This window comes from Stegodyphus dumicola, chromosome 7 (genome assembly GCF_044657685.1).
Source record: "Stegodyphus dumicola isolate Sdum_Otavi_A_Nest chromosome 7, ASM4465768v1".
In the NCBI taxonomy this organism is placed as follows: Eukaryota; Metazoa; Arthropoda; class Arachnida; order Araneae; family Eresidae; genus Stegodyphus; species Stegodyphus dumicola.
Genome location: NC_140774.1, coordinates 54392232 through 54417839, shown reverse-complemented (window position 1 = coordinate 54417839; position 25608 = coordinate 54392232). Strand labels below are relative to the sequence as shown.

At 36.7% G+C, this 25608-nt stretch overlaps 1 protein-coding gene across 3 annotated transcripts in view; it reads right to left on the bottom strand.

The window, feature by feature from the left end:
- Positions 1-19644: 19644 nt before the first annotated feature.
- The window catches only part of LOC118187484 (sodium channel protein 1 brain-like), a 155893-nt gene continuing 149929 nt past the window's right edge, over positions 19645-25608 (bottom strand). For all 3 annotated transcript variants that reach the window (XM_035357722.2, XM_085820224.1, XM_085820223.1), the window contains one exon: positions 19645-20696. In XM_035357722.2, the coding sequence (XP_035213613.1) occupies positions 19711-20696 (986 nt within the window). In that variant the 3' untranslated portion in view covers positions 19645-19710. The remainder of the gene's footprint in view (positions 20697-25608) is intronic.

Sequence of the window (25608 nt, the reverse complement as noted above, 5' to 3'; positions counted from 1 at the left end):
TGATAGCAATATTGATAACAGTATTTGAGCATGAAATTTAAGATATTGTTAAATATAAAATTTTTAAATGTTTAAAATGTTAACGTTTAATTTTATGAAACAATTTGTCAAGAACTGACATGCATTTTGCTATATAAACAGTTAAAATATTTTATCTGATTATGAGAGCAGTTGAACTGGTTCATTAAAAATAATAATTCAAAAAGTGTTATTAATTCTTTTTATAAATTTGGCTCAAACTGATTTTTTGACTTTTGCAAAAGACCAAAAATTTTGGATCGATATTTTTTCAAAAAAATATGAAGAGTATTCGCATAATAATTGTCATTTAAAGAACTCCCCTTTTGAAACTACATTACTTTAAACATTCCTAGACTGAAAAATAATTTTAATTTCCTTTTCGTAAAACAAATATCCTTAATCCTTTTTGTTTTATTTCAGTTAATCCTAATAAAAAATGCAGGCATGCAATGCTGATTATTTAAAGTATGATCCATCAATATTCTTTAAATAAAACGTTATCAATGTGTCTAATATATCTCAAATGAATTTCAAATGGAGCTATGAAGTCTTCCATTCACCAAGAACATTTATAAAAAATCCATTCAGATAAGAAGGACAAAGATCTGAATTAATTTTAAGACACAAATAGAAGTTTGTTAAGCAACTCATATTGGCAAGTCTCTTTTCAACAGCATCTAACAAGCTGATGATCGGTTGACCGCTTCTTGTAATAATGCTTTACATGTTACAAGATCAGGGAAATCGCATAGCATTAGGTAAGATTTGATTTAACCAGCCATAAAAGATGCATTATGGGTTATGTTACATAGTAAGTTACTAGCCGAGATCATAAAAAAATCCTTTTGAATAACAATTTAATGCCAAAGAATTGATGAGATTTCTACAAACAATGAAAATTCTTTATGCGATTTATTCTTTATGTAATTTATTATTAGAAAACAACTCATTTTTCAATACAACTTCCTGAGCCAAGTTTACCAGGAAATTAAATTTTACTTGTCGATTATGTGCATTTCAAAAGTAATCAACAAATGTATTGAAATTTTTATTTGCCCAAATTTTATAAGGCAGTGTCGAAAAAGAATCATTATTTCATCTTATGAAAGAATTTTTTTTAACGGAAAGAAATTCTCCTAGATATCTTAGTGTTAGAGTTTACTGACAGTGCTCCAACCATAGTCTAGAGTTACAATAATTTTATGGCTTAAGCATAGGCACCATGTATACTAGATATATACTGTGTTATTCAACGACAACATCTGTGGAATTTCAGTTGAGTTGAATAAAAATTAAACTTATATTTATTTTTCTTTTGTGGCTCGTTTCGCCACGTACTCGCTGACTCCAAACAGATATGCAGATTTTATGGCAAGATGCTTAGGTTAAAATAGGAATAGGAATGGTAACAGGCATATAGATCAGAGACTTGATTGTTGCCCATTTTCTGCCTGCTTGTAGAAATATCGCCCGCTTAGTTAATGTTGTAAACTAAATTGAACTTTGTCTCTCCAAACCAGTCATTTTGTAGCTTCACATAGATTTACTAGTCGATATATTTTAAAGTTTCTGCAGACTTCTGTCGTCGAGAAGGCTTATCTAATTTTATATTGTATAATTTTAAGTTAAAACAGTTTAAGTTAATTATATTTGGTATTGTATTTTGTGCCCACAGTCAGAATTTAGCAAAGCCAATTCACCGAGCTAATTTCTAAAGGTGATCAGATTAAAAGTAGTTAATTAGGTATCTTAATTAGACACCATTAGTTATTATGCATCTAGTAACGAAAACTCTGAGTGAACGTCTTTACATAGCTCAATTCATTTCATCATCAGAACTGCGATTAAAGTGAGAAGTAATTCTTTGACTGATACGATGTTTGAATAGCTCTGTATTGAAAATGATGAAGATTTCAGTTGTCTACTTCTTCATATAGGATTTTCATTGATTATCAAACAAAAATGTTTTAGCCGTTTTTCCAAATTTTTCAACTCAGTGCAGAAATACAGACAATAAGGCTATTTTAAGAGCAGAGTTTCTAAATTAAAAAGCATATATAACTTATCTGATAATTTCTTTAAATAAAGTCAATGAATTGAACCTTGAGCTTCAAGGGGATGACTCAAATCTAATAAAAATCAAAAACGTAAGTTTTACGTTTAAGCTAAAGTTGAGGTATGCATAAAAAGAGCTACTTTTACTCTGAGTTAAAACAACACTCCGAATAACGATTAATGGAAATGCGAAGGCAAGAAGAATCAGCGTAATATTCGTAAACTAGGAGAACTAATTTGGAAGGTTTAAACATTGAACTCTCTTCTTCAGCTGCAGAAGTGCAAATGACGAAAGAGAAGTCAGAGCATAGGCATCTCTTTCGGTATCAAGCTCATCCTCCCATTATTGTTTTAGTACTAGTTTAGATAATGTTTTCGTCCCTTACAGTATAATTCAGTTAAATATGATTGGGTGTTCACTGTCAGTTTCCTTATTTATATACCATAACACAACCTCATCATTGCTGTTTTATATGTTTTTATACATTTTTATAAAAGAATATAGATAAAGGTTTTTATGATGCGTCGAGCATTCAGTTTCTTCTGGATGTAGGTGATAAAGCAAAACAGTCTGGGAAAACGAATCTGAGAAGGGATGCTTTGTTGAAGCAATTTTTAACAGAAATTTGGTTATAAGATATTTCTCCCGCCTTCTTAGTGTGCCTTTGTGATGTAGTGGTCTGCACGCTCGGTGCGTATTCGAAAGGTCCGTGGTTCGATTCCCGGCGAAAGCATTGCTCATTTTTCAGGTCTTCCTGCTTCAAATTAACCTAATATCGATACAGGGTTATATTCACTTTATGCAAAGCGAAAGACGACTAAAACTTTTATATAACTAGCCCGTTCCCAGAAATTTGAAATCTAGTCTAACTTCCGGTGTTCAGTAGTTTTACTACTCAGTAGTCCGTTAGTGAGCTTCAGTATTTTGTAATTGTAGTAATTTAAAATTTTACTATTCAAAATTCCTTAATAAGCCATCCTCCTCCTCATTCAAATTTAAACGATTAAGAATTTCAAATTTAATTTAGTCCAACTCTTATTTCAGAATTAAAGTTATTCTTATAGTACGACTACCCAATATGTCGCGCCTTCAGGTAATATGTGGACATCGCATAAAACTTTCATGTAAATAATGCGGCTCCGAATAGCAGCAAAACATTGATTTTAAGAGCCGAAATTCCTTTATATTAATAATAAAGTTTATTTTAAATTACAACGATCATATTTTCTACATAAATATTTGACTTTTTCACTTAAAAAATTTCACTTTCAGTAAAATGCTATTTTATTTCTGTTCCCTGTTCTCTATATTTTGAGGAAGAAGTTTGATATAAATTTTTATTGTGTTTTTGAACAAAAAGCTATCTATTTACTTTTGTCATTTCTAGTCATGGATTTCCTTTGCTCATTTCACTGCTAAAAACACCGCACAACGTCAACGTCATATTGTTTATTTTACTAAAAAAGGAGTAAAGGCAAAATCCGCCATGAATTCTTGTCATTTTCTATCATTCAAAAGTTCCGGTTATATTCGCGATAAAATGAACATCCGGGAATCGTAAAATCGACATACCAAAGCCATGCGAGAATTCCTAGAAGTTAATATTTTTCTGTTAAACTTGTTATGTTCCTCGGAAATGTGATTAAGACGATGTAGTAATCATCATATATTATACCTTTTCGAATAACAGTTTTCCTCAACTATTTATTCTTAGAAGCATTTGAATGCTTCCTGAGCAATGAAATCCTGTAAATAGAAATGCAAGATTTATTTGAGTTACAGTAGTCTGAAATTCGTTTTGGATGCTATCATTTTCTTCGAAATCATTTAAAAAGCTTTAGTTACCTTATAAGGTATTTCTCATACCTTCTTAGCATGCCTTTGTGGTGTAATGGTCATCACACACGGCGCGTACTCGATGGGTCCGTGGTTCGAGCCCCGGGGAGGGCATTGCTGATTTTTCATCTCCCCCGCTTTAAAAAAATACCCAATGTCTCTAGTACCTGAAATTTACTTCACGCAATTTATTAACAATATGAATGTGACTTGAAATATTTTAATAACAAGCATTGTATACAAATATTCTTTAATACTCTAATAATATTAACAGCTTGGAGGCATTTCTGTTAACAAGACAGTGCAATTATATATATAAAAGCTGAAGGTGATTTTCAGTTATTTTTTTAAAGCAAAATTTCGGACCTTTTTCCTTTTTTTATTTATTGATATTACTAATGTAGTACGAACACAATATGATTCTTTTATTCTGTTTGTAATGATCATCGTAAATTGCGTATAAATCTGAATCACTGACTAATAGGATTTTAGTTTCATATGATAGATTTGCAAATTTTTATGGAAACAAATAATTCTCAAATGTAAACTGTTAAATCATTGAGAAGCAAAATTTTTGAAAGGGATCTATTCCTAATGCATCATGGTTAAAAGTGTCAAAACTGTGAAACTAACCGAAGTCGCGCATTTACTTGCCGTTTCCCTGATAACATTTGACAAATGATTATCAGGCTGCTCATAGTTTAGCTTCAGCAGAGGAAAACTGTAGTGGAAAGAGCTTAACGGCTAATTTTAAATGTGTTTCCCTAAGTAGAATAAAAGAGAAACACACCAATGTGACAATTAAAATCAAAATAATAACCTTGTATTTAGCGTACATATGTTAAAACACTCAATCGATTTCGAGGGCAGCTAAAAGTCTCCCCTCATCAGGAGAACGAAATTACTAGAAAGGGGGAAAAGAAGAAAAATAAAGCATTGGCAAAGGAGTCTCAGAAACACGTGGTCGTCATCTGCACACACGTGGTCGTAACCGGATTTTGAATCAGATTTACACTGGCCACCTACTTTTACTGGGCCAGGCTATCTGATCGAACATATAACACATAGACTAAAACGCAAACAAATCAAGGAAGTCAAAAAATAGGGAGCGAGAGGCAACTACACCTTCACGCACCAAGACTGATCTTTGAATTCGAGGTTCATTCTTGGTGCTTCTGCGATTTTAAGTGAGCTTAACGATTTTAAGTGTCTTCGTAACTTTTTATCTATTTCAAACCATGCAAATAGTAAAGAACTGGTTTCCTTAACTTCGAAATTTAGTTTGCAGTCTACAAATACAAGCATTCGGTTATTCAATAAATGATGCTATTTTTTCAAATAAAATAAAAATCGGATGGGGAGGGAATAAACTACCTTTATCAGTTTGCTATAAGAGGAAGTAGTAAACTTATATTTGTCTTAGTGCAAATTATGAAGAGTGCTTTTTGGTTTTAACACTTATTTTTTGGACAGCAAAATGGAAGTGACAAAGGAGTACATTCTGCTTATTTTGCTTTATGAGTTCAATTAAATCATTATTAAAAGGAATATTAATGCGATATATGAGTGTCTGACAATCCGTTATCAACGATGGTTCCAGAAATTCCCAGCCTGAAAGACGAAACTCTTCTAAAAGATCTGCAGAATTGAATGAGGACATCCTGCAAACTCCGCTGGAACAAAATCCAATCGTAAGGACACTAGTGTGAAAAAGCTAAGCAATGTTTCTGATTTGGCAGTAATTCCTCAAAAAATGAACTGAGAGATATGAAATTCATACTTCAAATACACAATGTATTATTACGAGGAAAGTATAATAGCAGAAAAAAATAATAGAACGCATACAGTGCGAAACGAATGAAAAATGCTTTATTGACAGAATACCGTTAATACAAAAAGCTATCGGGCCAAGATGAAGAACATCAAGAGAGACAGCCTTATTAAGGGATATGACTTAGTAGTTGCGTTGGACCGTCTGTCTATACCCAACACCAGATTATCAAACAGCTCTTCCATTAAGAAATCCCATTTTTCAAGGAGCAACAGTTTCAGTTGTCTGGTATTCTCAGGAGAGAAGAGCGTTCTACCAAGCGTCTCCCTAGAGTATCTCACACATGTTCAGTGGGATTTCAATCAGAGGAGCACCCTGGCCAGTCCTTTATGTGTATGTTTTCTCTTTCTAGGCGCGCCTCAACAGTAAGTTGTGAGTCCTGTGTGGCTGTGCATTGTCATCCATAAAGATTGGGAACAATGGCAGTCAGGAAAAGAGGCATGTAGAGAAGGATAGTTTCAATCACAGAAATGATATCCAGTAAGTGAAACCCTGTCGAAAATATGGAGTTCCGTACGTCCATTTACCTTAATGTGCCTCGATTCAAGCATGCCTCGTCGCGCCAGGACCGCACCAATAGTTTCTTTTCCTGATATTAGTGACAGGAAAGCATATCCCTACCTCTCTTCATATCAACTGAAGCCGAGAATCGTTTGTCAGACTGAGAAACGATTCTCATTGATAAAGAGAACTTGACTCCATACATGGGGTATCTAATCTATGTTCTCTACACCTCTGTTAACGGTGCCACCGCTCGACTGCTGCCGATAGTGTACAGTGTTCAGGACGGCGAGCGAATAGGCCATCTTTATAAAGTCGTTTGGCCAAAGAAACTGGAACATGTTGTAAGGATCTTAAGTTTTACTAACGTTTATTTTATTTTAAATCTTTACTATCACTTCTTATTTTCTACTTCCGGCCAGAATTATAAGCGTTAAGGTTTTTATGCAAAGTTTGTCTGGCGAACGCCAAGTATTTCAGTTGTGGCCTTTTGCCAAGCGAGAGAGAGGAAGCAGTGAGTCAACGCAGGCCGCTTACCTTAGAAGTTACGCAGTTGCTGTTTGCCTTCCAGGCCAGAGGTTTTAATCCTCTTGATAAATTAAACGTATTGTAGTGTTCACAGTCTCTGTGCTACATACGCTTCCTGTTATTATAAGGCCAATCTTCCACGTGTATTACTCTAAAGTTAAATTAGAGTTTAGTTTTATTTTTATACTTTTACGTTAGACCCCAAGTGGCGGGTCAGTGTATTCCGAAGTACGGAAGTTATTGTATATAGAGAAAAATAAAGGGTTTTGTATACCCTTCGTCTGTATCCTGTCTACTTACCACAATTAGTGAACATAGCTTTAGTAAGCTCTCTGTTCCGAGTCAGGTCCTTGTATGTTCCCGAAGAAGGTTAGAAGGAACATTGACCCTGATAGTGGCGCCCAACGAAGAAGAATAACCATGGCCGAGTTTCAAGAAGAACCTGTGCTGCCTGCAGAAACGGCTCAGAATCCAGAAATGCCAGCTGCCACCCTGGAAGGATTTGGTTACATCGTCCAGACCATGCGCGCTTCGATGAAACCAGAAGCAACATTTAACAGAAACTCACCGGTAACCAGTTTTTTGGAAAAATTGGATGACCACTTCATGCTCTACCCCGTGCACGAGTTTCAAAAAGATACCTTAGCTACCAGCGCTTTGAGGGGCCAAGCGCTTAACTGGTTCAAATATATAGGCAGAAGTCTCTTGGGTCAAGCAGGAAGTCCCACCTATACTTACGAGAATTTCAAGACTGCCTTAGTAAAAGCCTTCCCTGTTGTAAGGGATCGTGCGAAATTAGAAACGGAACTTTTCAGTATATATCAGCAAAGAATCGAAAACCTCTCAAGCTTTATTTTAAGAAAAATTCACGTCTTCAAACTCTTGTATGGAAACCGTCCGGATCCTGAGATAATTCAAGTGATTTTGCCGAGGTTACTGCCCCAAATGCAAGACTTTATTGAATTAAGAAATCCGACTACACTGGAAAAGTTATTTGAGCTAGCAATCCAGTTTGAAAGTAGAAGAACGGCGGACGTCGAAAGAAGACGCCAATATCAACAGCGAAACCAATTTGGTACGCCAAGACTACAGCAAACTCAAGCATACGGCTACGGAGAAAAAGCGAATCAGTGGGCAAGGAAGCCCGAGCATTCAAAAACAGCCGGCGAACGTCGACAGTTCAATAGCAACCCAGGAAAAAAGTCCCAAAGCCAGGGGAAAAAGAAGGAAAGCACGGAAATGAAAAATAATTTAAACTAAAACGGATTTCTGCTGACGGGAGGGTTCGGAAATCCGAAAGCCAAGAAAACCCCTCTTCCTACAAGTTAAATACAGTAATGGTGAAAAATTTGACTCTTCCGAAGATTGAAGTCTTGGTGAGTAATATCCCAGCCACCGCACTCCTGGATACCGGCGCGCAGTGTTCCTGTGTGGCAGAAGAGTTTTTTAGGAAGTATTTTCGCAAATACCGCATATATAATGCGGATAATACGACAGTGTTAGCGGCGCAAGGAGAAAAATGTAAGTGCGTAGGTAAAGTACCTTTGTATATCCGTATCAAGGACGAACAAGTAAAGGTGATGTTTTTTATAGTAAAGAATCTGCAAGCACATTTAATTTTAGGAATAGATTTTCTTTCAGAAGCCCAAGCTACGCTGGATTTTAATGAAGCGTCCCTTAAGCTGACAATGAAACCAGTTCGTACTGAAAACGCTGAACCGCCGATGTTAAAACTTGACCACCTGCCTAATGACGAGCAAGATAGAATCCGACAAGTGGTAAGTGAATTTGCTTCGTTATTTAGTGATATTCCAGGATTTACTCAGGTTACTAACCATAGTATTGACACCGGAGATGCAATCAATGCCAGTTCACCAAAAACCATACCGGTATGATAAGAATAAGGAAAAAATTATAGAATGGCATATTACCGATATGCTACGTAAAAAGATCATAACGCCCATCTCAAGTAGTTATGCTAGCCCGGTGGTTTTATGTAAGAAAAATAATGACTATCCTTTGGAGCATCCAAAAAGGTGGAGATTCGCTATTGATTACCGTAAATTAAATTCCATAACGAAATATCCGGTATATCCGTTACCGATCATAGAAGAAATTTTAAGGAACATAAAATCAACCAAATTTATGACGACTTTAGACTTAACGACTGGTTATTTTCAAATAGGGGTGAGGCCTGAGGACGTGCCTAAGACTGCTTTTATAACCAAGTCTGGCACTTATGCATTTTTGCGTATGCCATTTGGCCTTTCAGGGGCCCCGGCAACATTTCAGCGATGCATGGACATTGTGTTAAGACCTGTTCTTGGAAAGTCCACATTTATCTATTTAGACGATATCATTATTACTAGTGATAATCTCGACCAACATGTACAGGATTTAAGACAGGTGTTTTCTTTATTAAATGAGGCCGGTCTAAAAGTTAATGTCGAAAAGTGCAAATTTGCAGCCCCTGAATTAAAATATTTAGGTTACAAAATATCTCAAAAAGGGATCGAGACAGATAAATCAAAAATAATCGCTGTACAAAAGTATCCGACTCCAAACACGGCAAAGAAGCTCTCTTCTTTTCTAGGACATTGTTCATATTATAGGTCCTTTATAAAAGATTTTGCGCTATCGCTGAGCCATTGTTAAAATTAAAAAGGAAAAAGGCAAGATTCTCGTGGACGGCCGAAGCCAATAGTGCTTTCGAAAAATTAAAACAAGCATTAACGCAAGCCCCTGTGTTGAAATTTCCTGAAAAGGATGAGAATTTAGAAATTTCAGCGGATGCTTCGGATTATGCGGTAGGAGCGGTACTTTCGCAAAATCAGCAGCCCGTGGCATTTTTTAGCCGAACTTTAAATCAAACACAAAGAAACTATTTCGCGACCGAGAGAGAGGCACTTGCAGTTCTGTTAGCAGTGCAAAAGTTCCGAGTCTATTTTGGAAAGGCGCCGATAACAGTATACTCTGATCATGCGGCGGTAACTAGATTGTACTCAGGGAAAAATTTATCCCCAAGGTTAATAAGATGGGCACTCAAGCTGCAAGAATATAATCTGGTAATCAAGCATACCCCTGGAAAGGAAAATATCGTAGCAGATGCCCTATCAAGGATTAAAATAGACGAACAAGGCAATACCGTAAAGATGGCAATGCTTACAGCATGTACAATAAATTCCCGAGAAACTGTAATAACCGAACTGGGTAAGGATCCTGAGTTTGGAAGCATTTATGAGTATTTGAAGGATCCTGAAAATTTTAGCCACCAAGATATTGTGGCGATAAGAAACAGGGCGGCCCATTACGAACTAATAGATGGTCTATTATTTTATACAAAAACTACGAATTCCAACAACGAATTTCGACCTGTTATCCCAGCTAGTCTTAGATTAAATATCCTGCAGGAGCTCCATGACAGCCCTTTAGCTTCTCATGCTGGTATTCGAAAAACTATCCAAAGCGTACGCGAGGCAGTCTACTTTCCTGAACTGCAAAAGTTAACAAGGGCGTATGTCCAGTCCTGCCCAACATGTCAAGCAGTTATTTATATTAATTTCCGCCCGGCCGGGTTTCTAAATAGTATTAAATCCGAATTTCCAAATGAAATAATTGGCATCGATTTATTGGGCCCTTTCCCAAAAAGTCAGTTAAATAAAAGTCGCTATCTCCTTGTTATGGTTGATCATTTTAGTAAATGGACCGAAATTGTTCCCTTAAAACGAGCCTCCGCGAAATTAGTTACTGATTCTATTTTAAATAAATATATTTTAAAATACGGGGCGCCCCTAAAAGTTATATCGGATAATGGTCCTCAATTTGTAAGTAATATATTTGAAGACATGTGCCAAAAACTGGGCATACGTCATTTAAAAATGGTCCCGTATCGGCCGCAATCAAATATAGCGGAACGGGTCAATAGAAATATAGTGAAAATTATCCGTAGTTATGTTAAAAATGTTCATAAAAGCTGGGATAACTATGTCAATGAATTTGCTTTCGCCCTTAGGACCGCAAAACATGATACAACGAGCAAAACTCCTGCTGAGTTATTTCTAGGCAGAAAGATTATAACACCGTTAGATAAATTATTTTATGTGCAACAAAGAGCCCCAGAATTTAAAATGGGTGATATAGAAAAACTAATAAAAGAAGCAAAAAAGAATATGGAAGTAGCACAAAGAAAACAGAAGCTATATTATGATTTGAAACGACGGGGAGTAACTTATAAAGTAGGGGATGAAGTTTTAAAAATTAAGCATTCACTTTCTTCAGCACCAGAAGATAAAACTGCCAAATTTTTTCCACGAATTGAAGGACCATATGTTATAGAAAAAGTAACTCACGCTGTTGTAGTGTTAAAAGCCAGAAATGGTGAAACCTGTTCCGCAAACATTGATCAAATCAAGCCCTACTTCGATCGTAATAAAATGCAAATCTTTTCAGATCTTTTGCAGGATCCGGCACGGCAGACACCGCAGGTACAAGCTCCAGAGGTGGAAAAACGACAAGTACAAGGGCAAGCCAATGAGAGACAGAAGCAAGTGAAAAGAAAATTGCCCCGCGGAAAAATTGAAGGTAACAAGAAAAAGAAGCCGTTCCACCGTCCAGAAAAAGAGAGTTCACGAACACCCCCAGAATGAAGAAGGGAGAAGGACGACGTATGTGAAGAGAACCAGGAGAAATGACGGCAACTATAACCCGGGTTTAAAACGGAAGATCTACTCATCCGACAGAACTCTCCGCAGCAAAAGTCGCCGAACTGCGGAAGGGCCATCAGCGGCGGAGCAAAAGTTACAAGGAAAATTTGAACGGCCAACAACGAGGTCCAAGCAGGAACACGACAGAAATTTCCCGGTTCCGCCAAGACCAGCTGCCATCAAACGGCCAAGACCACAAGCAGAGGAGAAAAAGAATGTATTCAAGGGTGGCCGAACTGGTGAAAAAAGGAAGCTTCCAGAGGAAAGCACTGAAGGGCGAGCCCGTACAAGAAGGAGGATAAATCAAACTACTATCTGCAGTACCTTTAAAGGCTGGGCCCAGAAAAGGATGTCCGAATATTACAAAGATAAGTAAAATTTTATGTTACTTTGCAAACTTAAGTTAATCTTTCATTCTTACTGCAAGTGGCAGATTTCAAGAAGTTTTACCTCATGCGAGGTCTACCTTTATCGCCAAAAGGGCGAGAAATGAGTTGTGACCGATTTTCTTATTATGTTTTTCAATTACTCGCGCGTAAAACTAAAGTTGATGTATAATAGCGTTGTGTAAAGACGTAAATATTGTAAAAAGTTATTGTATAAATTTTATTTAAAACATTCTAGCAAGAGAGAAGTTTTAGTCTGAAAGACTTTTTGAAATGTATTATTTCAATGTAGAAAGAATTGGCACTTGCTTTGAAAAGAATAGAAGTTAACAAGGTACTACTAATGTATGTTTTCAAATGTGTAAAATTAACAGCATGTTGATATGTTCTTATATACAATGTGAACTGTTATTTTAAATGTTAAGAAATACCGTGATATGGTAAAAGTGAAAGTAATGTTAAAAATTTGTTATTCGTGTGACTGTAAAGACTAAATCATGGCGAATATGTGTTAAAGGTTGAATGATGTAATTAGGCTCTCTGACGCTACATTTTAGAGTTAGCCACTTTTAGAATAGTACCTCAGGGTTTAGAGTTGAAATTAGGGTGTGTTAAGAGGTCTCGTTATGTTGAATTTTAACACGTTAGTGTTTTGATTGTAGGAGGAAGTGTGGCACACGTAGACAGAAACCCATTCGTGTTTGGTGTTCTTTTACAACACATGTCAGACAGCACGGGGAGAGATAATGAAAATAGTCATGAATGAAATAAGAATGTTAAGAGAAGTATAATTGTATATGTTACTTGCCATTTCATTGTGTAACATTTCAGTAAACTAGTTTTCCTTCCAGATCTCTGGAAGGAACCAGAATTGAATAAAAGCTCCTGTTTAGATGCAGTACAGATGAAAAAAAAAAATTTTGTATCCTGGGAGCTGCTATTGTAACAAATTTCTTTCTTTTAAATTTCTAGTTTCTAGCGAAGTTATGTTTGTAAAAGATTGGCCTCGCGTTAGATTTTAGAGCTAAAAGTTTTCAACAAGGTCGTTTTAGACCTCAGTTTCAAACTAATTAACTCTGGCGGGAAGTATGTAAGGATCTTAAGTTTTACTAACGTTTATTTTATTTTAAATCTTGACTATCACTTCTTATTTTCTACTTCCGGCCAGAATTATAAGCGTTAAGGTTTTTATGCAAAGTTTGTCTGGCGAACGCCAAGTATTTCAGTTGTGGCCTTTTGCCAAGCGAGAGAGAGGAAGCAGTGAGTCAACGCAGGCCGCTTACCTTAGAAGTTACGCAGTTGCTGTTTGCCTTCCAGGCCAGAGGTTTTAATCCTCTTGATAAATTAAACGTATTGTAGTGTTCACAGTCTCTGTGCTACATACGCTTCCTGTTATTATAAGGCCAATCTTCCACGTGTATTATTCTAAAGTTAAATTAGAGTTTAGTTTTATTTTTATACTTTTACGTTAGACCCCAAGTGGCGGGTCAGTGTATTCCGAAGTACGGAAGTTATTGTATATAGAGAAAAATAAAGGGTTTTGTATACCCTTCGTCTGTATCCTGTCTACTTACCACAATTAGTGAACATAGCTTTAGTAAGCTCTCTGTTCCGAGTCAGGTCCTTGTATGTTCCCGAAGAAGGTTAGAAGGAACATTGACCCTGATAATGTGTGGTCCGGTTGCCGTGTTCAGGACGGCGAGCGAATAGGCCATCTTTATGAAGTCGTTTGGCCAAAAAACCTGGAACATGTGTGGTCCGGTTGCCGTGCGCAACTGTTGAGCAATGTTGCCTGCTGTCTGTTTTCGATCTCCTTTCGCCTTCAGGGCGATATATCGATCATGAGTCACCATTCCGAGAATCATAATACTATACTTGTTATATGGATGTTTTTCTAGACCCGTGAAACAACGCTTTTATCAATGTCAAGTTGTAAACAACAGACGTCAAAAGCGTGCCTCCTCAAGCTTTGCTAATCATTCTATTATGTGCTTCCTGATGTTTTCTTGTAGCCATAGTGCACATGTCATCTCACTTTCACTTTCAGAAGAATGCCTGAAAACGCTGCTTCCTATCTTTTCTTTAAGTTGCTTTGGACTGCGCGCTTTGACTCTTAGCATTTTGCTTCCTCTGATATACACTCTCAAGTTATAGTGCTGATATTCGCATATGCATCACGTTTCTCCTGTGGTGGTGTTTCATTGCACTGATCACAAGAAATAATTTTCAACAGTTTCACGGTTGTATGTTGAAAAATGAATTTGTTACTTAAATTTTGCACACTAGGGTGTTATAAACTATCTGAAATTGACAAAAGTATACTTTAGATTGGAAAAAATTTTGCTTATTTTAATTTTGGAAATTAAAGAAGCATAAAAATGAATTATTTATGAGTTGACCGAATCATATATTTAGTTGAGTTACATACCTGTGTTCGTTGAATAAAATTCAGTACATGTATTTTTAGTTATGAAAGCTAGTATAAGAAAGCTAATTTAAATCTTATAACTGTAAAATCTAACCATGACTTTAATAAAATGAACTTGGTCATTTTATTAAAATCATTACTAGAGTTTACAAACATAGCGTTACAACAAAGTAAGAATGGCAATCGACACTTTATTGCAGGCAACTGAGAATTGCAAAGTTACAATAAAATTATTACTGGGATTTGCCTTTATATGCGGAAACAGGCGAGGGATAACAGAGTATACTTCTAAAAATCTCTTAGCAGCTGCAGAAGTAAATATTTATTGGCTTACGTCTATCGAGATTGTATTTATCGTTCTGCAACATTGCTGCATGTGTAACTAATTGATATAAAATCGATGAGTCCAGAGAACATAGTGAACATCATGCAGGATCTCAAAGACCCCTGGCCAGTGCGCCCGGGAGGGCAGACACGTTGCTCTTTCGGCCTTGCTGGATCATTCAACCACGTCACGTAACCGGAATCAGGAACCTAGCTCGTGTATAGGACGACATGTTTTCGCATAAAAAGTGAGACGACGACTACAGCAGCACGTTTGTTAGCGCGGTGATGATTGTTAACCCTTCAAACACTGCAGCAGAGAGAAGTGCCCCTACTACTCAGTGAACGGCGACACTGAACACAGAACTAGTATCACATCATCTTTTCAGACTAATCCTGCTTCTGCATACATCATCATGGTGGATGTATAAGTGTGGGGAAGCATCACGAAGAATTCTGATCCCCTCTTGTTCGGAAAGTAGAAAGGCGGCGTTGGTTTGTTGATGTTCTGGCTATGCTCTGTCTTCTAGGTCGGCGCGACGTCATTTTTCAACAATATTAGGCACTTTTGCATATTGCCGAGGCTATTCTGACCTACCTTCACCCCACCTGAAGCTGATCAATCACTGAAAACAGGTAATTCAATTGGGCTTCCAAACCTGGCGAACAGGATAGCTGCATTTTTAGTTTTCCTCCATGCACAACGTGGATACGAGACAGCTTCCCTTGAACAGTTCTCCATGAAAATTATCCCTTCGTATAGACTGGTAGCCTTCGAGTTCCTTTCCTTAACCACTTAACCTAATCTAATGTGACCTTCCTCAATACAGAGCGATTCGATTGTGGCTCTGGCCAGCGTATTTCTTAGGTCGGTCACCGATTGAGAACATCTGGTCATGGTTTTCCGCGTGACTGGCACGTCGTCACTCCTCAAACACTACAGCTGATGAACTCTGACGTACAGATGAAGCCACGAGTAATGAAGTACCCGTATCCGTCATCCAAGCTCAGTTCCATTCGATGCGCAGCAGGATTACAGCTGCTTCCAGATGTGGTTGCTCCGAGACCTGAATTTTAAGCGTTTTTATACTCTAAACCACCTGAAAATTTAATCATGCCTTTCTCCCAGTTTACTGTATATGTATAATAAATAAATTCCTGTTATTTGCTTTCCTTACTGATATAAGAATTTGAACATAAGTGATTTGATTAGTTTCTGGCGTTACTTCACCTCGCTTTTGAGAAAGAATGAATAAGTTTTTTCCTAGACACATTCTAGTGTTTTGTTTAAACGAAGCAGGAGAGAAAAATAAGCAACCGCATAACGTCGAGTGACTGCAGTCACTCGAAGTTATGCGAGGGGGGTATTACTGTACTGTAATTTAAACAAAAACTCGAAAGAAAATATAGTTTCCTGAACATTTTTAATAGTATCAAAGGAATCTGAACAGAATTACATCTTGCTAAAGCAATACAATAAAAATTTCGCTCTTCTTCATAAAAAGGCAAAACCCTTTACTCCCCGTAAGATTTATTGCCGCAGACTTAACTTCTTTCAGTGACAGTGACTATGATTATTATCTAGATACATGAGACCTTAACGCAATGATGAAACGAAAAATGCATTGTTACGAATTTTGTATACATGTAAATAATTTTAATGAAATTATATGTAAATTGTAGTAGCTCTTGTATAAATAGCGCGAAAAGCGTCAAGATGAGAAGTATCGCAGGAAGAATACAGCTACATGAATAAATCTCTTTAACAGTCCATTTATCTCGTCCATAAAGTCCATTTAGAAAAGTCCTAAAAAGTTCCTGTCATAAAGTCCATTTATCTCTCCAGTTTGACGAGATAGCGCCAAAATGACAATGGTTCTCGCGAATAATCTTTGTAGCCAAATTTGATGATAAATCGCCAAAAGCTGCCAGGCTTGGTAGCTATTTGGCGACATTTGGGCCCGCTCCTTCTATAACTGTAACTGGTTCGCTCTCCCTGTAAATGTAACTGTATCCGGCCCTATGTAACTGTAACTGCATATGGCTTCCAGCAATATCAAGAAATCGAAGGTACTGGAAATTTCTCGGTGGTCGGCGGAAAGCCGGAGAGACTGAGAGACTTATATAAGACAGGAGAGAGGATCAGTTTTCACTTTATCTCAGAGTATTGAGAGATTATAGTAGTCAGTTCAGAGTATTGAAAGATCGCCATGAGAGCTTCTTCTTTTTAGGTGCTTAGTTTTGTTTTACGTACGACGTTCTTAGTAGTTTGAACTGATCTCTCTCATACTGAGAACAGCTGTTGCGTTAAAAGTTTCAGAACAGCGAATTCCCAATCCCCAGAAAATAAATTTCATCAAGCTTTCATCGGTTCTGTGCACATTCAAGCCATTACGAATACGTCCGCACATAACAATATTTTAATTTATTTATTTTTCTACCCTTTTGCTCCCGATGTTTTAGCTTTATATGAATATTTGAATATGCTTTATTCTTTTTATAAACTTAATTTTGATCTATAATAGTTAATAACACAATTGTAAACAACATTCGAAATGCCAATGGATATCCGAGACTAACTGCTAAATTATTTCTCTCTAATCTAAGCTTACAACATCGCACGCTATTTGAAAACATTCTTTGAATTCATACTAAAATAAATAAAATAGCTTCATATTTCGAGACTGATGAAACTTCATTCCACCAGGATATTCTAAAAATCTGAGCAATAACTTGCATAACTGGTTTTCGGATAACAAAAATTTCTTTCTCAAAAAAATAAGTATTTAGTGCAATATCTGGTGAGGGATATTTTCCCGTTTAGTCACACTTTAGTTTAACGAACATTACACCATTAGAAAAAAAATATTTTCTGTTTAACAAAGTATGAAACATACGTCTTAAACGAAATTTTGTCTGTCCAAACACATAGCCCATTTTTTTTTATCTGAGAACAATAAAAGCAGTTTCCAACAGGATGTTTCTCTGGTACAATAACTAAGCAAAATTACTTTACACTCAAAAGGAAAAATGTATTTTAACCCCGATTATAAAGTCTCTGATATGATGTAAAAGTAACATGATCTACATCTAAAGGCTAATAGAATTTAACTGTCTGCAATTACATTGCATTTTGTCAGATAAATATTCTTCATAAAGTGAAAGAATTGACATAACTTCCTTACTTTGGGTTAGCCTATTTTTTAAGTGCAATATAAGGGTTCAATATAAAGGTTTAATGTTTTCAAACTTTCATCAGCTGACAGATGATTGTTGTCTTTGGGAGGAGGGTTTTCTCACAGCCACATAACTAGCCTTTTTGGAGGGTCTAGCTATGATTTGTAAAGTAAGTGAAAAGAATGTAGCAAAGTCATGAAAAAGAATTGCATTACCATATAATTTTTTGAAAATCTAATATAATTACGCACTTTTCGAAGTTACACCAGGTAAAAGTTAAATTGCGTTTTATGCTATCTGCAACATAAAGAAAGAATGCATCATCATTTCGTAAGAATGAGAGCCCTACGAAATAAACAGCCATCTTCTGTAAGCAAGACATAACTATCACCTAGGCCCACGAGGTTCGAAACTAGAGCCTCACATTTTTAGGGATCGATCCCAAAAGTAATTTCTCACTTACTCATAATCGTAATTTTCTTCTTAGAAACAGAGAAAATAGAGCAGTGGGACTTTTAAAAATAATAGCATATGGCCTAGGACACTAAAGTACTTTAATGAAACTCTGGATATAAACTACGTTCTCAAATACTATTACATCATAAAAAAAGTGTTTCTCACATTGAATATTGAAGTTTTTCTACACATCATACGGTAAAAAGCATAAACTTTAATCAGTCTAGTGTGGCTTGTTTATTAACTGAATTTCATTAAGTGAGGTTAGTAAAATTTAAATAGTCATTGCAAAAATTCAAAATAGCAGATAGCTGTGGGTGGCCTTGGGCATTACTCAGAAAGCGAAAAGCTCATTCTACGAATCTCAGCTCTCCTGCAATTGGGCGTTGAGTGGAGAAATAGAATGAAAGTGAAATTTGACACTTTGTACAAGTGTCAAATTTCGGTTTGATTCGGTTCACTTTAAATCGCTGAAGGATGAAGCCTAGTATTACTAATAAAACAATATCCCAGCTAGCTTCCTACAGTGAGCCAAGAACATATGAAATGGAATTTGTGATTAACAGAGAAGAGTTGTTTCATCAGTTGCATGCTCATTCAACCTTAATGGTTAAGATACTCAATAGATGATAGTACTGAAATGGCATAATGAAGATTTCATCCGCAATTGCATCACAAATGTACTATTATGTAGCCCGAATGGTAAGGACTTTTTTCTTACGAAGGGATGCGTCGATTTATGTCTGCTGCATGTGGATTGATCAAGTGCATGCAGATATTTTAAGGGGAGGATTTTAGGCGATTATTTCCTCCTAAAAACGGCGGATTTTTAGGAACTAATATTAACAGTTTTCAGTAAACGTATTTTTAAAAATAGTTAAGATTTAGAATTACAGTCTTTTTATTTTCAACAAGTCTTCTATAGGTAATATATTAACGGAAAAACTTAATGCATAAAATTATTTTAATATCATAAATCCATCCGTTTAAAAATAATAATGTTAATTCAATTAATATTGCATTCAGTTCATGACTTTATTTAAAACTAATGCAACTTCGTTTCTCCGTTTGTTGCATTTGAAGCAGCGAGGTGAAAGTAAGTCAAAGTCCAATGTAAAAAAGTGAAAAATAATTTCTATAAGAGATGAAAACTCAAGAATAAAGATTGTCAGAGGCAATATAGAATATGCATTTCATGTACTAAACGTGTCATTTATATTGTCCTAAATATGTGTTACTGCAGATAATTACAAGCTCTCATCATAATAATTATCATAATTTGCAGCATTCTTATATTATCGTAAAAATTTATAATGCTATAATTGATAGTTCTATCTGTTCCAAAATTTTAGTTTTCAAACATGCTGAAATTTGACTTCTGATATTGGATGACAAAATAATTTCATAAAAAGCATTTTATTTAAAACTAATAAATAAATAAATAAATGCAAAGCATGTATATTTTAACTCTTATTGTCTGTCCGATTTTTTAGTCTGCTCAGATGTTTCTTATATGTCCTTTGGATCACTTTGGCAGCATTGTCTTGTTGCTTGCGTTTATGCGTCGTTGATATGATTTCTACTAAATTTCTTGTTGGAAATGTTTTCCGAAACCTTTGATCAACTTGCCTTTGTACTATTCGGAATTCCTCTGTGTCCTCTACATCTCCAAGTACTAAATTCACCAAACTATGCAAAATGTCCAAACAATGGATCCTGTCACCAGTAGCAATGGGAAGATTCATGGCTACCAGTGCTGGCTCGTTTGGTTTTTCAATCCCCAGCGGAGGATCTAATGAATCCACAAAATCTGATAACTGACTGTAATGAATAAATTGCGTAGCATTGGGGTCAAACTGTGACCAACACACGTAAAACATCTCAATATCCTCTTCAGATATACCTATGTCTTCCTTGCTGGCTTGGCTTAAATTCTCTAGAATCACTGCTATGTACATATTGATGATAACCATGAAGTTGATGATAATGTATGTGACAAGGTAGATGACTGCTAATGTCGGATGGCCACAATTACCATTTGGCAAGTTCATGAAATGAATATCACAATTAGGAGGTTGTACCATTAGAGCATCTAGAACATCATTCCAGCCAGCGGAAGTGGCCAGTCGAAACAGGAGTATCATGCTATTGGCAAATGTCTGGAAGTTGACCATTTCAGACAATCCTCCTGTTCCCGATCCTGCTTCTGGTAATTTAACATGACCAAACAGAGACATTCCGATGATGGCATATACGAAAGTGACAAGGAAAAGAAGCGCTCCAATGTTGAATAGGGCTGGCAGAGATATGACAAGGGCGAAAAGCAACTTTCGAATACCTTTCGCTGCTTTAATTAGACGCAATATCCGACCTATACGAATAAGTCGTATAACTCTTAACAACGTTGGACTGATTACAAGCTGTTGCAATGCTTCTTCGAAAATAATACCTGAAAATTAATAAAATGTCAATTAATTTTATTTATCAGAAAAGAAACACATTGGCTAATATTGCAATCAAATTCTAAATTTCAAACCTGTGTTTCAAAATTTATTTATACATAAACAGTTTTTTACTTATAGTAAATAAAACCTTTTTGCATTAAGAAGCAAATAAATAAGTGTTAGGTTATATTTATTTAAAAAAAATCTTAATGTTTAAACTTCTTCTCTCAAAATTATCAAGATTTAATAAACTCATGGTTGACCAAAGTTTTATAGTGAATATGTGCGTAAAATTGAAAACGCAAAAGTTATTTATCAGTGGTAGAAGCATTACATTATTTACTTATAAATAACCTCTTTTCGTACAATTAACATGATCCAAAAATCGGTACATATTGTTGCGTGCGTACGGATTCGTTATGAAGTGAATGCACAAGTCCGATGAAAAATGAACAAAACTTTTTATTATCACAACAAAAATGCTTAAATTTTCTCAAATTATCATGCAGTATTACAATATCTCACAGTAGTTATCTTTTAACTACTCAAATGTACAATAGAACGTAATTCAAAACAGCTAAAGAACGCTAATCCGCGAATTCGCTATAATCAACAACAGCAGTTTTCTAAACAACAACAAACTAAGCAACTACTAACTACAAACTGAAATCGAAATCGAAATCGAGTCAATGGCTAGGCGGCAATTAGTAGCCAACCGCTACTTTAACCGTCTCTGTTGGTAAATTGCCCTAAGGCGTTGGTACTTAAGTTTTTAATTAAGGCGATTTACGCCGCGCCAACTAGGCGAAACTTGTCAAATTTTGGGAAATGTAGGTGGAGTAAGGGAGATGATTGGCAGGAGCCTGTCACGTGGGTGGTCACCAGCTTACGCGTACAATGAGAAATATTGGAAATATTAACAATTATCAAGTTTTGAAACAGGTTATCTAGATTGGAATAATTAAACTAATATCGCGATCTAAATGAAGACAAATGACACAACTAAGTGCAACAGATTAGCTAAACAAAATATTCAAATTCATCCTTTCTGTAAAACACAGATTGGACAGTGGTAGTCACGTGGGAGTCACCCTCCCGTGAACTGTCCACAGCCCAATGCATCTTGAAATAGTAGATATCACAATTCAGTGAAGTCTTGGTCTGAGAAATTAAACACTAAAGTTCTTGTACAACACTGAGGCACATGAGTTACTGTAACTATACACTATGTACATATAGGGACGGCGGTATTTGAGCGAAGTGGCAAATGGTGAAAAACATTTTACACTAGCAATAAATAATCAGAGCTTTGAAGATCCAGGTACACGGATCATGTCCATAAGTCCACAATATTACAAAGTCTCTGATATAACAATAAGAAGATTACGAAAATGACAAATATAAGATCAGTGCTTTGAAGATCCAGGTACACGGATCATGTCCATAAGTCTATAAAGTTTCAAAGACACTGGTAAAATGACACAATGAAGATAAAATAAAGATAATAGTACTATGTACAATATATACACATTTCACCATTTGCTGTTATGGAAGATGCCTCTTGGGCGCTTTGCTGCAATTTCTATAGTAGGATCATAATTTATCAGATTACGGATATGTTCGTATTGAGAAAGTTCTATTTTAGCATAGAAATTGTGGCTCGTGGTGAGAATTTGATCATCTATGGGTCTTATTTTTAGTTCTTTATGTATCTGCAGGTTACGTACGAACCATGGGGAGTCAACAATTTGTCTGAGTATTTTGTTCTGAAAGACCTGTAGTTTGTGTCTATAAGTCTTGTACACAGTGGCCCAGATAGGCACTGCATAAAGTAGGGTGGGTCTTATTAAGCTGGTATAGATTTCTTCTTGAGACTGATATTTAATTTAGCATTTCTTCTTATTAAAGGGTAAAGAGACATTTTAGCAGCGGTGGCTTTGCGCAAGGCATACTCCGTGTGTTCTTTGAATAACAGCTGTGAGTCGAAGACCACTCCTAGATACTTGGTACTTGAAACAATTGCTAGGGCTTGAACATTAATTTTTATATTTACATTTACAGGAGTGAACTTCTGATGACGTCTGAAAAGGAGAATTTGGCTCTTTGACGGATTTACTTTTAATTTCCATGAATCATAATAGTGTGCTATGATATTTACTGCGCTTTCAAGTTTATCTACAGCGAGCTGAGGTTTTAGCGACTTGGTTAAAATTGCTGTGTCGTCGGCATATTTCACTACTTTTGCATTCAAAGGAACCGGCATATCATTCGTGTAGATATTAAACAGAAGCGGTCCCAGAACGCTTCATTGAGCCACTCCGCTTTTAATTCTTTTTCTTGAAGAGAGAGAGTCATTAATTTTTACCTGAAAGGTCCTGTTTTTAAGATAGCTTTTCATGAGCTTAATAAAACTGATGGGCAGATGAACAAGGTGCAGCTTGTAGAGTAGACCCTCATGCCACACCTTGTCAAATGCTTTTTCTAGGTCTAGAAAGCAGCTGGCGATTGTGTTCTTTTTTGCGAAGGAGTCTGCAATAAATTCTGTAACGTTCAGTAGTTGGTGCACGGTACTATGACCGGCTCTAAAACCAAACTGATCTTTACATATAATTTCCTTATCCTCTAGATGTTGAGTTAATCTCTTTTGGAGGACACGCTCAAATACCTTTCCCAAACTGGGGAGAAGGCTGATCGGACGGTAGGAGTTTAAGTCCTTTGAGTTTTTCCCCGGCTTGACAAACGTAATTATCTGCGCGTGCTTCCACTGTTGCGGAAAGTAATTGAGCCTCATACAAGCATTGACTATGTTTCTACAAACTGAGATGTTTTCCTCCTTTTATAAGATTTTAAAATCACGCGCTAGAATTTTCCAGCACTTTCTCGAAATCAAAAAGAGATATTTATTTATTTAACGCACGCGCTCTTGTATTTTTAATTTTTCCGGCTTAGCTTTCTTCTTTTAATTTTCGTCACGCGCTGCACTGCGCGGGAAATAAAACCAATTAATTTATAATTGAACTAACATTAGCTTTTTAAATACCAAATTCGTAACACTGCCCCCTTCCCAAGGACTGCACGTCCCGGGCAGTACAATCCCTGGACAGGAAGCTAAACTTACAACTGTGGCATAAATGCAACTGAGGCATAAACATTACATTACAATATCAAACAATATAAACAATAAATGCAATAACTAACTTAAACAAATCAAATGCTATCAAATACTAAATACAAAACAAATACTAAATACAAATCAAATACTAAATGCAAATCAAATACTAAATACAAATCAAATCAAATACACATTTATAAACAAAAAGGACCATGGTCTGATACTATTTACAATTATTTACATTACGTACTATGGCCATAGTAATGAGCTAACCTGTCGTAATGAACGACTTTAGGTTTAGAGTTCGAAGACTTACGAATCCGAACCACGACGTCATTCAGCCTGTTTAGAATTGTGTACGGGCCATCCCAAGGTGACTGTAATTTCGGACAAAGTCCTTTCCGTCGAGTCGGATTCCACAACCACACTTTGTCTCCTTCGTGGAATTGATGTTCAGTAGCTCTTGTGTCGTATCGGGTCTTCATCTTCTCCGTCGCTAAGTTGACTCGCTCTCGTGCAAAGTTGTGCATCACTTCAAACCGGGCCTGGAGATCTTGAATATATTCCTCAGACGATGAAGGAGCATCTGGAGGGCGGCCAAACAATAGATCACAAGACAGACGAAGGTCACGACCGAATAGCATCTGTGATGGAGAATAGCCGGTAGTCTCGTGGACAGCACTGCGGTAAGCCAGTAAAAACAGCGATAATTTCTTGTCCCAGTCCTGCTGGTTTCTGGAAACCACTAATGAGAGGTTATTAAGGATGGTTCGATTGAACCTCTCTACCATGCCGTCCGACTGGGGATGTAATGGCGTCGTTTGGGTCTTGTCAATGCCGAGTAGTTTGCATAGTTCTTTGATTACTACCGAGGTAAAATTCCTTCCCTGATCGGAATGTACCTGAAGAGGCACTCCGATCCTGGAAATCCAGTGCTGTATCATTACCTCAGCTACTGTGACAGCCTCTTGATCAGGAATAGGATAAGTTTCAGGCCACTTGGTGAAGTAATCAACGACAATGAGTATGAATTTGTTGCCATCAGCAGTTCGTGGCAGAGGTCCCAGGATGTCAAAGGCGATTCGTTCAAAAGGTGCCCCTACGTTGTAACGTTGCAGCTTGCCTCGGCTGCGTCTCTTAGGTCCTTTCCGACCTGCACAGGCATCGCAAGATCGGCACCACTTTTGCACGTCATCCTTTGCATTATTCCAGTAAAAGCGCTCACGAACTCTCTGTAAGGTCTTCATTATTCCAAAGTGACCTCCCGTAGGGCTGTTATGTAGTTCTTTAAGGACATCCGGAATGCGGGATCTTGGAAGTATCAGCTGCCATCGGAACGTCTTCCCATCATCCGATTCGAATTTCCGGTATAAGACGCCGTTTCGAATGTGAAGTGAATCCCAGAGTGCCCAATATTGTTTGGTTGTAGGACTACAGATAGAAATGTCCTGCCAGGTAGGTTTTCTGTTTGACGACTCCATTAGATCAATTATGGGTTTAATGTCGCGGTCTTCCAGCTGGTCTTTCCTGACTTCATCATCACTCCACGGTTCTCGATCAGCCGATGTTGATGTTGTAATTTGTCTTGCGACCGGAGTCAGCAGCTCGTATTTCGCTTCCACCTTGGAACAATATCGACAGTTTTCTTGGCAAGGTCTTCTAGACAGGGCGTCGGCGTTTCCGTGTGATGATCCTTTACGATGACGGATAGTAATGTCATATTCTTGGAGTCTCTGTATCCACCTGGCTATTTGACCCTCAGGATTCTTGAAATTTAAAAGCCAGGTCAATGATGCATGATCGGT